At 46.3% G+C, this 12,398-nt stretch overlaps 1 protein-coding gene across 1 annotated transcript in view; it reads right to left on the reverse strand.

Annotated features, from left to right (window-relative positions):
• Positions 1-1,023: 1,023 nt before the first annotated feature.
• LOC144826886 (fish-egg lectin-like) overlaps positions 1,024-12,398 on the reverse strand; it is a 56,643-nt gene continuing 45,268 nt past the window's right edge. Inside the window, exon 4 of the mRNA XM_078685342.1 lies at positions 1,024-1,471. Coding sequence (XP_078541468.1) covers positions 1,327-1,471 — 145 coding nt within the window. The 3' untranslated portion in view covers positions 1,024-1,326. The remainder of the gene's footprint in view (positions 1,472-12,398) is intronic.

A 12,398-nucleotide genomic window follows, 5' to 3' on the forward strand; every position in this document is an offset into this window, starting at 1 on the left:
TCCTGGGAGTAAAAAGGGACATTTCTACAATATTGGAGCTATCCTGAAAAGAGACACTGCTCAGGACTTGATTGAAACCAAAAATCAATCCTGGCAAAAATGGTCAAACCAGACTGACCCTATGGGGGCAGTGACTATGCTGGGGCCCTGGGGACATGGTTAGGTGGTGGCAACTCATTATGATCTTATAGCAGCCCTGGGCATGGAACATACCAAGGATATGCCAGTGTGGCACAATGGCCAGTCCAGCCCGGACCATGCCTACAATTCTAGCAGCCCCTTTGGTTGGCACTTCTTTGTGCCTGTGGATTCATTCCCTGTGAATTTATTTCTTAATATGATCAATCCTCTCCTTCCACAAAAGAAGTAAAATGGCTCCAACTAATCTTTGGTTGCAGAAAAGCAGCAGCCTCCTTCCTCTGTCACAGGTGTCAAGTGTTTCTCATGGTTGTCAGCCATGTTTCCACCAGCAAGGATTACACTGACAGGATATTGAGAGACTCGACTGCTCTTGTCATAGGTCATCAGGATCGGCTTGTCCATTTTAAAATGAAGATTTGAGGTGTCACAATCTCCTCATGTGGTTCTGCGTAGAGGCCTCACAACACTCCACCCCCCTCCACTGGACTCTCTGATGAGGGTCATCTGAATGTCTAGTCAGGAACTCTCAGGCCCCGAAGCGCACAGTGCCAGAGGGATCCCCGGAGCTCGGATGCTGCTGCACCGCAGGGGCTGTGGGGGCTATTCTCATGCCACTGTCTCCTTCCTACGTCACTAAAGGTGTGAGGTATACCAATCTCATCACGTACTTCTATATAGAGAGCTCACAACACTCCACCCGCCTCCGGTGGACTCTCTGATGATGGTCATCTGAAGATCCGGTCTGGTGTTCTTATAAACTGCTTTTACCCATGCGCACAGTGGAAGTCAGAACAAAGAGGGAGCAATAAAAGTGAAAGATCTTGAGACACACAGGTTCATTGGTAAGAAGTACTCCTTCTGCAAGAGACTTTAATGGTGACTTTTATTTTTGAAATATTTGAGATTTTCCATTGCAGAATTCATGAACACAACATCTGGCGGTGTAAGTGAGATTTTGCAAAGGCAATTGATTGAGTCAAGAACACTCAGGCGGTTGAAGAGACGGTGTAAGGATGTGAAAAAGAGGGAGGCAATGGAGTGTGGAGGAAAGAGAAAGAGGCATCAGGGACAGAGGATCCATGAGAGAGACATGTGACCTGGAGCAAGAGAGAGGAGGACATGTCAAGGGCAGTGTGAATCTTGTTGGTGGTTGGAGACGCTGGGACCTCTTCACTCTCCTTGGATTTAGAGAGCGCACGTGAAGACCTTCTGATCCTTGGTGACCAACCAGAGTCGGCCCAGATCTTCTGACACATGTCGGAACACGTGTGATTTATATTCCATCTCATCCCAGCCTGTCCCAACAGGGTTTTCATTGCTTATTCCAGCCCTAAGAAGAGGTCAGAAGATGCTTATTGTAGAGATCTGTTGGCACAGAATCAACATTTACAGTAGATGAACCATCAGGACACCTCAAGCCCTCAACCACCCCCCAAGAGGCTTCTGCACCCTGGCTGCAGACATTTGGCATACCACATACCCGCAGACAGATACTGTGCAATAAAGCCCCACATTCAGCAAATAGTAATAAACACACATTCTACTCAAATGATCTGTGGAAAGAGTTTGAAACTTTAATACCCATCAAATTAAAAAATGTCTGAAAATGAAAGTGATGTTGAGTGGGTGTCCTGAAGCCCACATGGCCTTGTAATCAATTGCTGCATTTCATCTGGGTGCTCTGCTATCTGAGGTGTTAGACCTGACATCATTGGCGTGAGTCTCTCTTCCATTTTTTGATGGATTGCCTCCTCTGATTTAATATGTTTTTGCTGGATTTATGCTTTGGGCACTGTGCCACTGCTAATCAGTGCCACAGTGCAAGTGATCCCTATGTTAATTTGATATACTGATTGGATTCCATGATTGGGTTATTTGATTTATCTGTCAGCCCCTAGTACAGTGCACCATGTCAATCAATGCATTTATGCATTTATTTATTTACCATGTGTGCCCAAGGCTTGTAAATCAAATGCTGCTGGTGGGCCTGAAGCACTGGTTGTGCCACCCACAGAATCAGCTTGTAAAGTGTGTCTCAGGCCTGCCATTGCAAGGCCTGTGTGCAGTCTAGCACTGCCATGTCGACTTGGCCAAGTGCACCCACTTGCCAGTCCCTAAACCTTCCCTTTGCTTCATATTATGCACCCCTATGGTAGGCCCAAGGGCAGGGTGCATTGTAAGTATAAGGTAGGACATGCTCAGATGTGTGTAACATGTTCTAATAGTGAACCACAGCCATTTTTGTTTTTCACCTTTTGAAGGCTACCTGTTCTCATAGGCCAGAATGGGCAGTAGAGATTATGACATTCTTATAATCCTAACTGACTCAGGGAATATGGTAGACATTCGAATTTAGTATGCCTGAACTCAGAATAATAAAATAAATATTTTAGTAAAGTTCATTTTAATATACTGTGTTCGCAAATACCACTTTTAGAAAAAAGGTATTTGCTTGCCTAACCATTTGAGCCTGCCTCTGCTGGTTTGTGTATTCCTTGTCTGGGTTTGCGTGTGACAAGGCTGGGGAAATTCCAGGAGACGGTCTGGGACAGCCCGGTGGTGAACAGAGAGATTTACATCCAGATGGGAGGGGGAGAGTGCACCTGAGACCTGAATAGGGCTGGGCCTTCCCTCTACAATGCTGGCTCCACCCCTGTGGCTTGTCTGATGTCTCTGCCCTGCACAGTGAAAGGAGAAGAGGAATCCTGTCAACAGACTGCTCCAGGGCTGGATCTTCCCTCCCCTGTGTTGGCTCCACCTCCTGTGGGGAGTCTGATGTCTCTGCCCTGCACAGTGAAAGGAAGAGAAGAGTCATGACAACAAAGTGCTCAGGAACTGGTTTGAACTAGGCAGAGGCCTTTCTGCCTTCAGAGAACAAAGGACTTTGGGGTATAAATATTGGGACCCAGTCCCACAGACTTTAGATCACTTCTGGAACAAGAAACTTTCTGCCAAGGAGAAGAGCCAAGGAAGCTGCAGGAGTTTGGACTGCCCCTCTGCCAGTGTGCTGTTTGCTGGGTTGGCCTGTAGTGGTTGCTTAATTGCCAAGGGAAAGGAGAAGGAACTTTGTAAGGACTTTTATCTACAGAATATTCTCCAAAGGCTTGAACTGTGCTTGCCTCCTGTTGAAATCTCAGGGACAAAAGACTTCACCTCCAGCTCCCTCCTGAATTTTCTTGCTGGGAATTCTTACTCCGGTCACTTGCATGCCGCTGGGAGCTGGAAGCGCGAAGCATCGAGAAGAAGCATGTCGCCGCTGCAGCTGAAATCATCGCAACGCTGGAAAAGCGAGCATTTGCCGCATCTCCCTGGAAGCGTGTGTTCATCGAAGCTGTCTGCTGTCGCATCACCGGAGAAGCGTGACGCCGTCGTGAGAGTCGCCATCGCATCACCGGAGAAGCGTGTCGCAGGGCCTGTCGTGGCTCCAAAGTACTGAGTTGTCGCAATGCTGCCAGTGCGTCATCGCATAGTCATCACATTGTCGCATCACAACTGGATCATCGCATCGCATCGAGGCGCCATCTTGCGCATCGCAACGGGCCTGCAAGCCGAGAATCTACGCATCACCTCTGCCGGTAAGGCTCACGACGAGTCCCCTACTCTGCGCAAGCATTGAGGCAGGACGCAACCGTCTCCCCGGATCACGGAACCGACGCATCTCCCCTTTTGCGAGCCTTTTGTTCACTATTGCGTTACGCATCCAGGTGCTTTGTTGAGAACTTTGTCGCATTTAACAGCAACTTGATCTAAGAGACTTTAATCATCTTTTAAGTAATCTTAAGTGTTGTATTGTGGATTTTTGTTGTTTGTGGTCTTGTGTTTAAGTCTATATAAAGAATGCTTATTTTTATAAAACCTGTGTTGTGTCCATCTGTAGTGTTTTCACTGTATTACTGTGTATATTCACAAATGCTTAACACACTGCCTCTGGGATAAGCCTGTCTGCTTGTGCCGAGCTACCAAGGGGGTGAGCAGAGGTTATCAAGGAGTGTAATCCCCTTATCCTGACTTAGAATTAAGGGTCCCTATTTGGACAAAGGTGATAACCATTGCCAACTAGAGACCCCCAGATCTAACATGAGGTCATGGTGGAAAAATTTCACAGATCTGTGGGATCAGACATTACTGCAATGTGTATTCTTTCAGCCTGGTAATCGTTGTATAGAAAACAATGGGCCCGATTCACAGAACTAACTTAAGACAAAATCCTAAACTTGCTACTTTTGGTATTCACAGAAGGCTTTTAATAGTAGTAAAGTTAAGATTTTGTCTTAAGTCTGTCTTAAGTATGTCCTAAGTTTGTCTTAAGTTTGTCTGAAGTCTGTCTTAAGTCTGTCTTAAGTCTGTCTTAAGTCTGTCCTAAGTCTGTCTTAAGTTTGTCTTAAGACTGTCTTAAGTCTGTCTTAAGTCAAACCTCAGACAAAATCCTAACTTTACTACTACTAAATGCCTTCTGTGAATACCAAAAGTAGTAGGACAGACTTAAGACAGACTTAAGACAAATGTAGGACAGACTTAAGACAGACTGAAGACAGACTTAAGACAGACTTAAGACAAACTTAAGACAAAATTAAGACAGATTTAAGACAGACTTAGGACAGCCTTAAGATAGACTTAAGACACAATCTTAACTTTACTACTAGTAAATGCCTTCTGGAGGTCCGTAGAAGACCATAGCAAATTCCAGCTGTTTTTCTCGCTTGGGTGGAAAAGTTGAGGCCCTCGTCCAGCCAAATCCCAAAACTCTTGATTTCGTGTTTAGGGATAGGGGGCGTGCCCATACAGGGAGGCCACAGGGACTTTGGGCGAAAGTGTGACTGGTTGCCCAGAACCATGATCTCTGTCTTTTCACTATTGAGCTTAAGGTGTGATCTGTCCATCCATTTTGTTATGTCACTAAGACAGGTATAAAGATCAGTGGGAGAAAGGTCTTGCTGATTAAGGTATACCACCAACTGGGTGTCGTCCGCATAGGTTAAAAGCTTAATCCCGAATGGGGCGACAATCCTTTAGAGGGGAGACAGGTACACATTAAAAAGGGTCGGGCTCAGAGATGAGCCGTGAGGGACCCCACAGTGTATGGATCTTGGCTTGGAGGTGAAATTTCCATCCGCAACCTGAAAGGAACGGTCCCTCAAAAAGGATTCCAGCCAGGATAGGGCAGGCCCTGAGATACTCAACTCCTTGAGCCTATGGACCAGTGTGGAGTGGTTGACGGTGTCGAAGGCCGCACTGAGGTCCAGGAGGATCACTGCCACTGATCCTCCTGAATCAATGATCTTTCTTGCCTCTTCGACCACGCCAACATTGCGGTCTCCGTACTCTGGCCTGGTCTAAAGCCGGTCTGTGAGGGTTTAAGAAGGCCATTGCTTTCCAGGTAGTCGGAAAGTTGGCGATTTACGTATTTTTCTGCGATCTTACTGGCGCCAGGTAGGAGGGAGATTGGTCGAAAATTACTTAGGTCAAGGGGATCTAGGTGTGGTTTTTTGATCAGGGCCTTAATAATTGCCTTTTTCCAGCTAAGTGGAACAGTGCCATGGGAAAGCGAGGAGTTAATCAGATTTACCATAAGAGGCAGGATGGTTGGGGCAACTGATTTTAAGATGTTAAAGGGTGCGGGGTCCAATGGGGATCCACTTTTTATTGATTGTAATATTGGGTCTAGCGTCTCTACTGTCGTGGGAGGAACCGATTCAGCCGGGGCTCCAGAGCTTGGGGTGTTGGTCTGGGTAGGTCGTGAGGGGGTGGTTTGTCTGGTAATTGTGGGGGGAGGGAGTTAAGAATTTTTTTGACCTTGGAGTCAAAAAACTCGGCTAGTTCGTTGCACCGGCTCACAGAAGGTTCTCCGGGGGAAGGAGGATTGGGGGTTTTAAGAGTTGTTTTGCAATTTGGAAGGTCTCCCTAGAAGAATTGGCAGATAGCCTAATTTTTGCTTTGAAGTAATTGGATTGTGCTGCTTCAAGGACTTTTTTGTATTTGAGAATCATGAGTTTATATCCTACCTTTTTGATGGGGTCAACATTTTTTCTCCATTCTCTTTCAGTTTTTTTACAAAGTTTTTTTACGAGGCGCACTTCCTCGGTGAACCAGGGCGAGGTGACTTTATCTTGTGGTTTGCAGGTGGATTTTTTAGGGAGGGTTTTATCTAGCGTCTCTCGAACCCATTTAGAGAAATCTGCATCTGCTAATGCAGGATCCGAGGCTAAGGGTGGGGCGGATAGCTCCAAGTTATACTTCCATTTTTCTGGGTCTAATTTAGCCCAGGAGCGTGTGAGTTTACTGGATGGTGGTCTGGGGTGGGCGAGGATGGAAAATCGCCAGTTCAGTGTTATTAGAAAGTGGTCGGACCATGGTATCGAGGTAGGACCTAAGATTGTAAGGTCGGTGATGTTGGAAAAAATAGGGTCCAAGAGGTGCCCTAACATATGGGTGGGACACCGACTTTCCAGTTTAAGCTGGTGGGTTTCATGGTCTAGGAGCAGCTCAGAGGCTAGTTTGTCGTCGCCCTTATCAAACTGGATGTTAAGATCCCCTAAGATCATAAAGCTAGAGTGGGTGGCGGCTAGTATGCCTGACTGTTCTAGGAGTGAGCCACAAAATTGTCCTATTGGGCCAGGTGGGCGATAGATGAGAAGTCCCGAGAGAGATTTGCATGGGGAGACTTGAAACATAAATAGAACATTTTCACAGTCAGAGAGTGGGCTGCCCTGAAAACGGCAGGAGAGATGGTCCCTGTAAATAATGGCGATTCCCCCTCCTTTCCCTTTTGATCGATCTAAATGCTGAATGAGATAGCCTGGAGGGAGAGATTTACTGATGTCAGGACCTGAGTCGGGTCCTAACCAAGTTTCTGTTAGGAAGAGGATTTCCAACGGGAGGTCGTCTAGGATATGGTACATTTCTTCGGCGTGTTTAGGAAGCGATCTGCAATTGACTAGGGCCATGCGAAATGAGATAAAGATATCTCGGCAAGGCCCGTCTAGCTTGAACCTATAGGGGCAGTGGGGGCAATAGGTGGAGAGACTTTCCCCTGACATAGAGTGTAGGCAGGGGATAGCTACATTCGGTTTCATGTGTATCAGGGCCTCTCTATAGTATTTAAGTGGGGCCTGATTTAATCCTCTCATAGTCTCGAGCTCTGAGCTCTGCCTAGCGCGGACGAGCGAAGACGTGCTTACCTCTGGCGCACCTCCGGCACACCATCATCAGATCATTTACTATTACTGACACACCCACCAACTAGCGTTCACAGCGTTTGCATTTGGGACACAGTAGACTGAGTACGCTGACTAGAGTGGTCGCCACTAGTAAGTACTGATATTTCCCAGGTCGATTGTTGTTGCATGCACGGAGCACGCTCATTCGTTCGTATCACCATATCGTAATGGCGTTTACCCATCTTGTTGAGCTCCAAGCGAGCATGTTTAAACTTTAAACTTTTCTCTGTCACGTACTAAACTTTTCTCTGTCACATAATTAACCACCTCGAGTGGGTTCACCCACTTATACATTAGCAAATTCACTTGAAAATTCACCTGAAAGCTCGAGTACTAGTAATACATTGTTTCCAACGCGGATCCTGGAGAGACACGGTTGTCATACTCACGGAGCATGTTAACCCGTTCCTATCTTAGGATAGTTCCCATGCATTTGATTGATACATCGGTTTACGTTTTTCTCAAATAGTATTTGATCTGTTGAGCTCCTTTAAAACACACATTTTCGTATTAACGTGTCACCTGAATGTTTTAGATTTTGTTTCAGCTTATTTTATGATATACACATAATTTGCATAGTTGATATGATTAATTGTTTATCAATTCTGACGCATTGTTGACTAACATTCTATAATTTTTGATAATGCTAAGGTCCTGTATGTTGTTCTTATTCCACAGACCCCTGAGGAAGGGTCGTTTCTTGAGACCCGAAATGCATTGGGTATGGTGAACCATTGCGTCAAAAGACATAAACATTAATGAAAAGTGAAGAAATATATATAAGATTGCCTTTGATAATTAAAGAAGACAATCAACTCATTTTCAGATAATGAAATAATTTGAAAGAAGTGAAGAAACCTTGATGTTTCAAGGCGAATGAGCGCATTCTTCAGTGATTCATAATCACAACAAAGTTGTCTGTGATGCAGCCAGACATATATGTTTAAGTGCATTATAACCTCACATCAAATGCTAATGTTAAAATGGCTGCTAATAAACATGTTGTGTTTGTTGTCAACCACCTTGGAATCATACCTCCACACTAGTAACTGGTATGGGTGGTACGATTCCACCCTTCCAAAGGGACATATGTGGGTCCGCGGTCTATCCCGGTACCAGCTTTCTCGGCCTGGGCTGCACAAAATGGACACTGCCAGCCACAGACACGATCCTGCTCTCCTTCTGCTGAGCCAAGCTCAAGCAGAGAAAGGCATGACAATAGGCATCCTGTCACAGGGAGGTGTGACAACCTCCCAGACAGGGTTTAGTGTATTGGGGCTTGGTGGGTGCACTCTAAGAGTGTCAGAAAGTCTGCATTGGGGGCACATTTGGTGTCCCTGTGCATAGTCCAGCTCAAACCAGTTCCGGGAGCCACTGGCTCCTGCTCTGGCACGAAACTGGACAAAGGACAAGGGTGTAGCCACCCCCCTGTCCTGACCCTCCCCTAGGAGGGTCCACAGAATCTTTCCAAACCCTTCCCATGGGTATAAAGTGGATTACCTGGCTACAGGACTTTAGACTTTAACTGGACAAGATTATGCTTAGAAGAAACCAAGTACTTTGACTGCCTGCATGACGCTGGTCAACTGAAGAATCTTCCATGGAGTAAAGGAGTTACTCCCCTGCTGAAGCAGGCACCCAAATGCATCTGACCGGTTTGCTTCTCCCGAGCTCCCGAGGACTCCGAAGATATCAGCAACACAGGAGGTGGGTTCCCGAAGGTCCCTGTGGTAGATCTGCCTTCTCAGCAACTCTGAGACCAGTATCCCTTGTGGTGACCAATCAACCCGAATCCCTGTGCACTGCATACATTTGCAATTGCATATGCTTGTTGATGATTCCCAAGCTTGTGCATTGGAATCCACGTAGTCCTGACACCGAGCAATATTTGCACTGAAGATATCCAGCTTCCGAGTGTCCTGTGGACTGTTACTCTGCAAACTAGCTTGTGGTCTCCTCAAAATCCCTGGTCCGTTGGCCTATGGGTCCAGGCGAGGGTCACCTTGTTTGTTCTTGGGCCTACCTGGTTACCTTGCTGGTCTACACCGTAACCTGTTTACTCTAACTACACGGGTTGCATTTGTCAAGACTTGTTGGTGCTCCAGCCAGACAACAACTCCCTCAGCACTGGACATCCTTTATGGGACAGCTCACCTTCAGATCCTGGTCATCCTCGACTCCTCCGTGTCCCCGTGGCTGCAGAGTCAAGCAACCCATCTTCGCACCTGAAGCATCTGACATCGGTGGGCATTCGACTACCGAGCCCCTGGTCACCTGAAGTGGCCCAGACTCTGTCCCCTATACTTTCAGGTTCTTCTCACCCATAATCTTTTATTCCACCGGACACTCTTCGTCCTCCTGGCATAGAAATGTACCGAGCATGCAGTTGTGTTTCTTCACTGCACCCGAACTCCTTGGGCTCCCTGTGTCCCTCCTCTGGGTGGTTCCTTGGGGTCCCAGCAATTCTACGTGCGCTAGGCACTGTGTATAGTCAAGTCGTTGTTGTTATACAATTTTTTTAGTATAGGGTTCGGTCTCCCCCTGGAGCCCGCTGTGTAATTTGCTATTTACAAATGTTCTATTGATTCAGTATTGTGTACTTTGTGCCCTAGTCTCGTACAGAGACTAGTAGAGAGTGTTATATTAATAAATTGATATTTGTATATAACTACTGTGTGGTTCTCCTTTCATTTAGTCATTTAGGAGGTGATATTCTAGTAAAACAAGCTGCTTTACATTAATTCAAGATTAAGCCTGAAGGCTGCTCCCCATTGATACCACAAGAATAGCTTTCTAAAGGTTATCTTTGACCTCATACATGATGACCACTGGTCAGATCTGGGCCAGTGATGTGAAGGTATGATTCGCGCTGAAGAGCTGGACTAGTGATGTGAAGGTATGTACTGTGCTGAAGGACTGGACCAGTGATGTGAAGGTATGTATCATGCTGAAGAGCTGGACTAGTGATGTGAAGGTATGATTTGTGCTGGAGAGCTCGACCAGTGATGTGAAGGTATGTATCATGCCGAAGAGCTGGACCAGTGATGTGAAGGTATGTATCCTGCTGAAGAGCTGGACTGGTGATGTGAAGGTATGTATCGTGCTGAAGAGCTGGACCAGTGATGTGAAGGTATGTATCCTGCTGAATAGCTGGACTAGTGATGTGAAGGTATGTATCGTGCTGAAGAGCTGGACCAGTGATCTGAAGGTATGTATCCTGCCGAAGAGGTGGACTAGTGATGTGAAGGTATGTATCGTGCTGAAGAGCTGGACTAGTGATGTGAAGGTATGTATCGTGCTGAAGAGCTGGACCAGTGATGTGAAGGCATGTATCGTGCTGAAGAGCTGTACCAGTGATCTGAAGGTATGTATCATGCTGAAGAGCTTGTCCAGTGATGTGAAGTTATGTATCATGCCGAAGAGCTGGACCAGTGAGCTGAAGGGATGTATCCTGCTGAAGAGCTGGACCAGTGATGTGAAGGTATGTATCCTGCTGAAGAGCTGGACCAGTGATGTGAAGGTATGTATCCTGCTGAAGAGCTGGACCAGTGATGTGAAGGTATGTATCCTGCTGAAGAGCTGGACTAGTGATGTGAAGGTATGTATCGTGCTGAAGAGCTGGACCAGTGAGGTGAAGGTATGTGTCCTGCTGAAGAGCTGGACTAGTGATCTGAAGTTATGTATCGTGCTGTAGAGCTGGACCAGTGATGTGAAGGTATGTATCCTGCTGAAGACCTGGACCAGTGATGTGAAGGTATGTATCATGCTGAAGAGCTGGACTAGTGATCTGAAGGTATGTATCCTGCCGAAGAGCTGGACTAGTGATGTGAAGGTATGTACCATGTTTAAAGATCTGGACCAGTGATGTGAAGGTATGTATCCTGCTGAAGAGCTGGACTAGTGATGTGAAGGTATGTATCCTGCCGAAGAGCTGGACTAGTGATGTGAAGGAATGTATCCTGCTGAAGAGCTGGACTAGTGATGTGAAGGTATGTACTGTGCTGAAGGACTGGACCAGTGATGTGAAGGTATGTATCCTGCTGAAGAGCTGGACTAGTGATGTGAAGGTATGTATCATGCTGAAGAGCTGGACTAGTGATGTGAAGGTATGTATCGTGCTGAAGGACTGGACAAGTGATGTGTAGGTATGTGTCGTGTTTAAAGATCTGGACCAGTGATGTGAAGGTATGTATCATGCTGAAGAGCTGGACTAGTGATGTGAAGGTGTGTATTGTGTTGAAGGACTGCACCAGTGATGTGAAGTTAAGTTATGTATCCTGCTGAAGAGCTGGACCAGTGATGAGAAGGTATATATCGTGCTGCAGCTGGACCAGTGATGTGAAGGTGTGTATTGTGTTGAAGGACTGCACCAGTGATGTGAAGGTATGTATCGTGCTGAAGAGCTTGTCCTGTGATGTGAAGTTATGTATCATGCCGAAGAGCTGGACCAGTGATCTGAAGGTATGTATCCTGCTGAAGAGCTGGACCAGTGATGTGAAGGTATGTATCCTGCCGAAGAGCTGGACTAGTGATGTGAAGGTATGTATCCTGCTGAAGATCTGGACTATTGATCTGAAGGTATGTATCCTGCTGAAGAGCTGGACCAGTGATGTGAAGCTATGTATCATTCTGAAGAGCGTGTCCAGTGATGTGAAGGTATGTATCCTGCCGAAGAGCTGGACCAGTGATGTGAAGGTATGTATCGTGCTGAAGAGTTGTACCAGTGATGTGAAGGTATGTATCGTGCTCTAGAGCTGGACCAGTGATGTGAAGGTATGTATCATGCCGAAGAGCTGGACTAGTGATCTGAAGGTATGTATCCTGCCGAAGAGCTGGACTAGTGATGTGAAGGTATGTATCATGTTTAAAGATCTGGACCAGTGATGTGAAGGTATGTATCATGCCGAAGAGCTGGACTAGTGATGTGAAGGTATGTATCATGTTTAAAGATCTGGACCAGTGATGTGAAGGTATGTATCATGCCGAAGAGCTGGACTAGTGATCTGAAGATATGTATCATGCCGAAGAGCTGGACTAGTG

The sequence above is a fragment of the Lissotriton helveticus genome, chromosome 4_1 (assembly GCF_964261635.1).
Source record: "Lissotriton helveticus chromosome 4_1, aLisHel1.1, whole genome shotgun sequence".
In the NCBI taxonomy this organism is placed as follows: domain Eukaryota; kingdom Metazoa; phylum Chordata; class Amphibia; order Caudata; family Salamandridae; genus Lissotriton; species Lissotriton helveticus.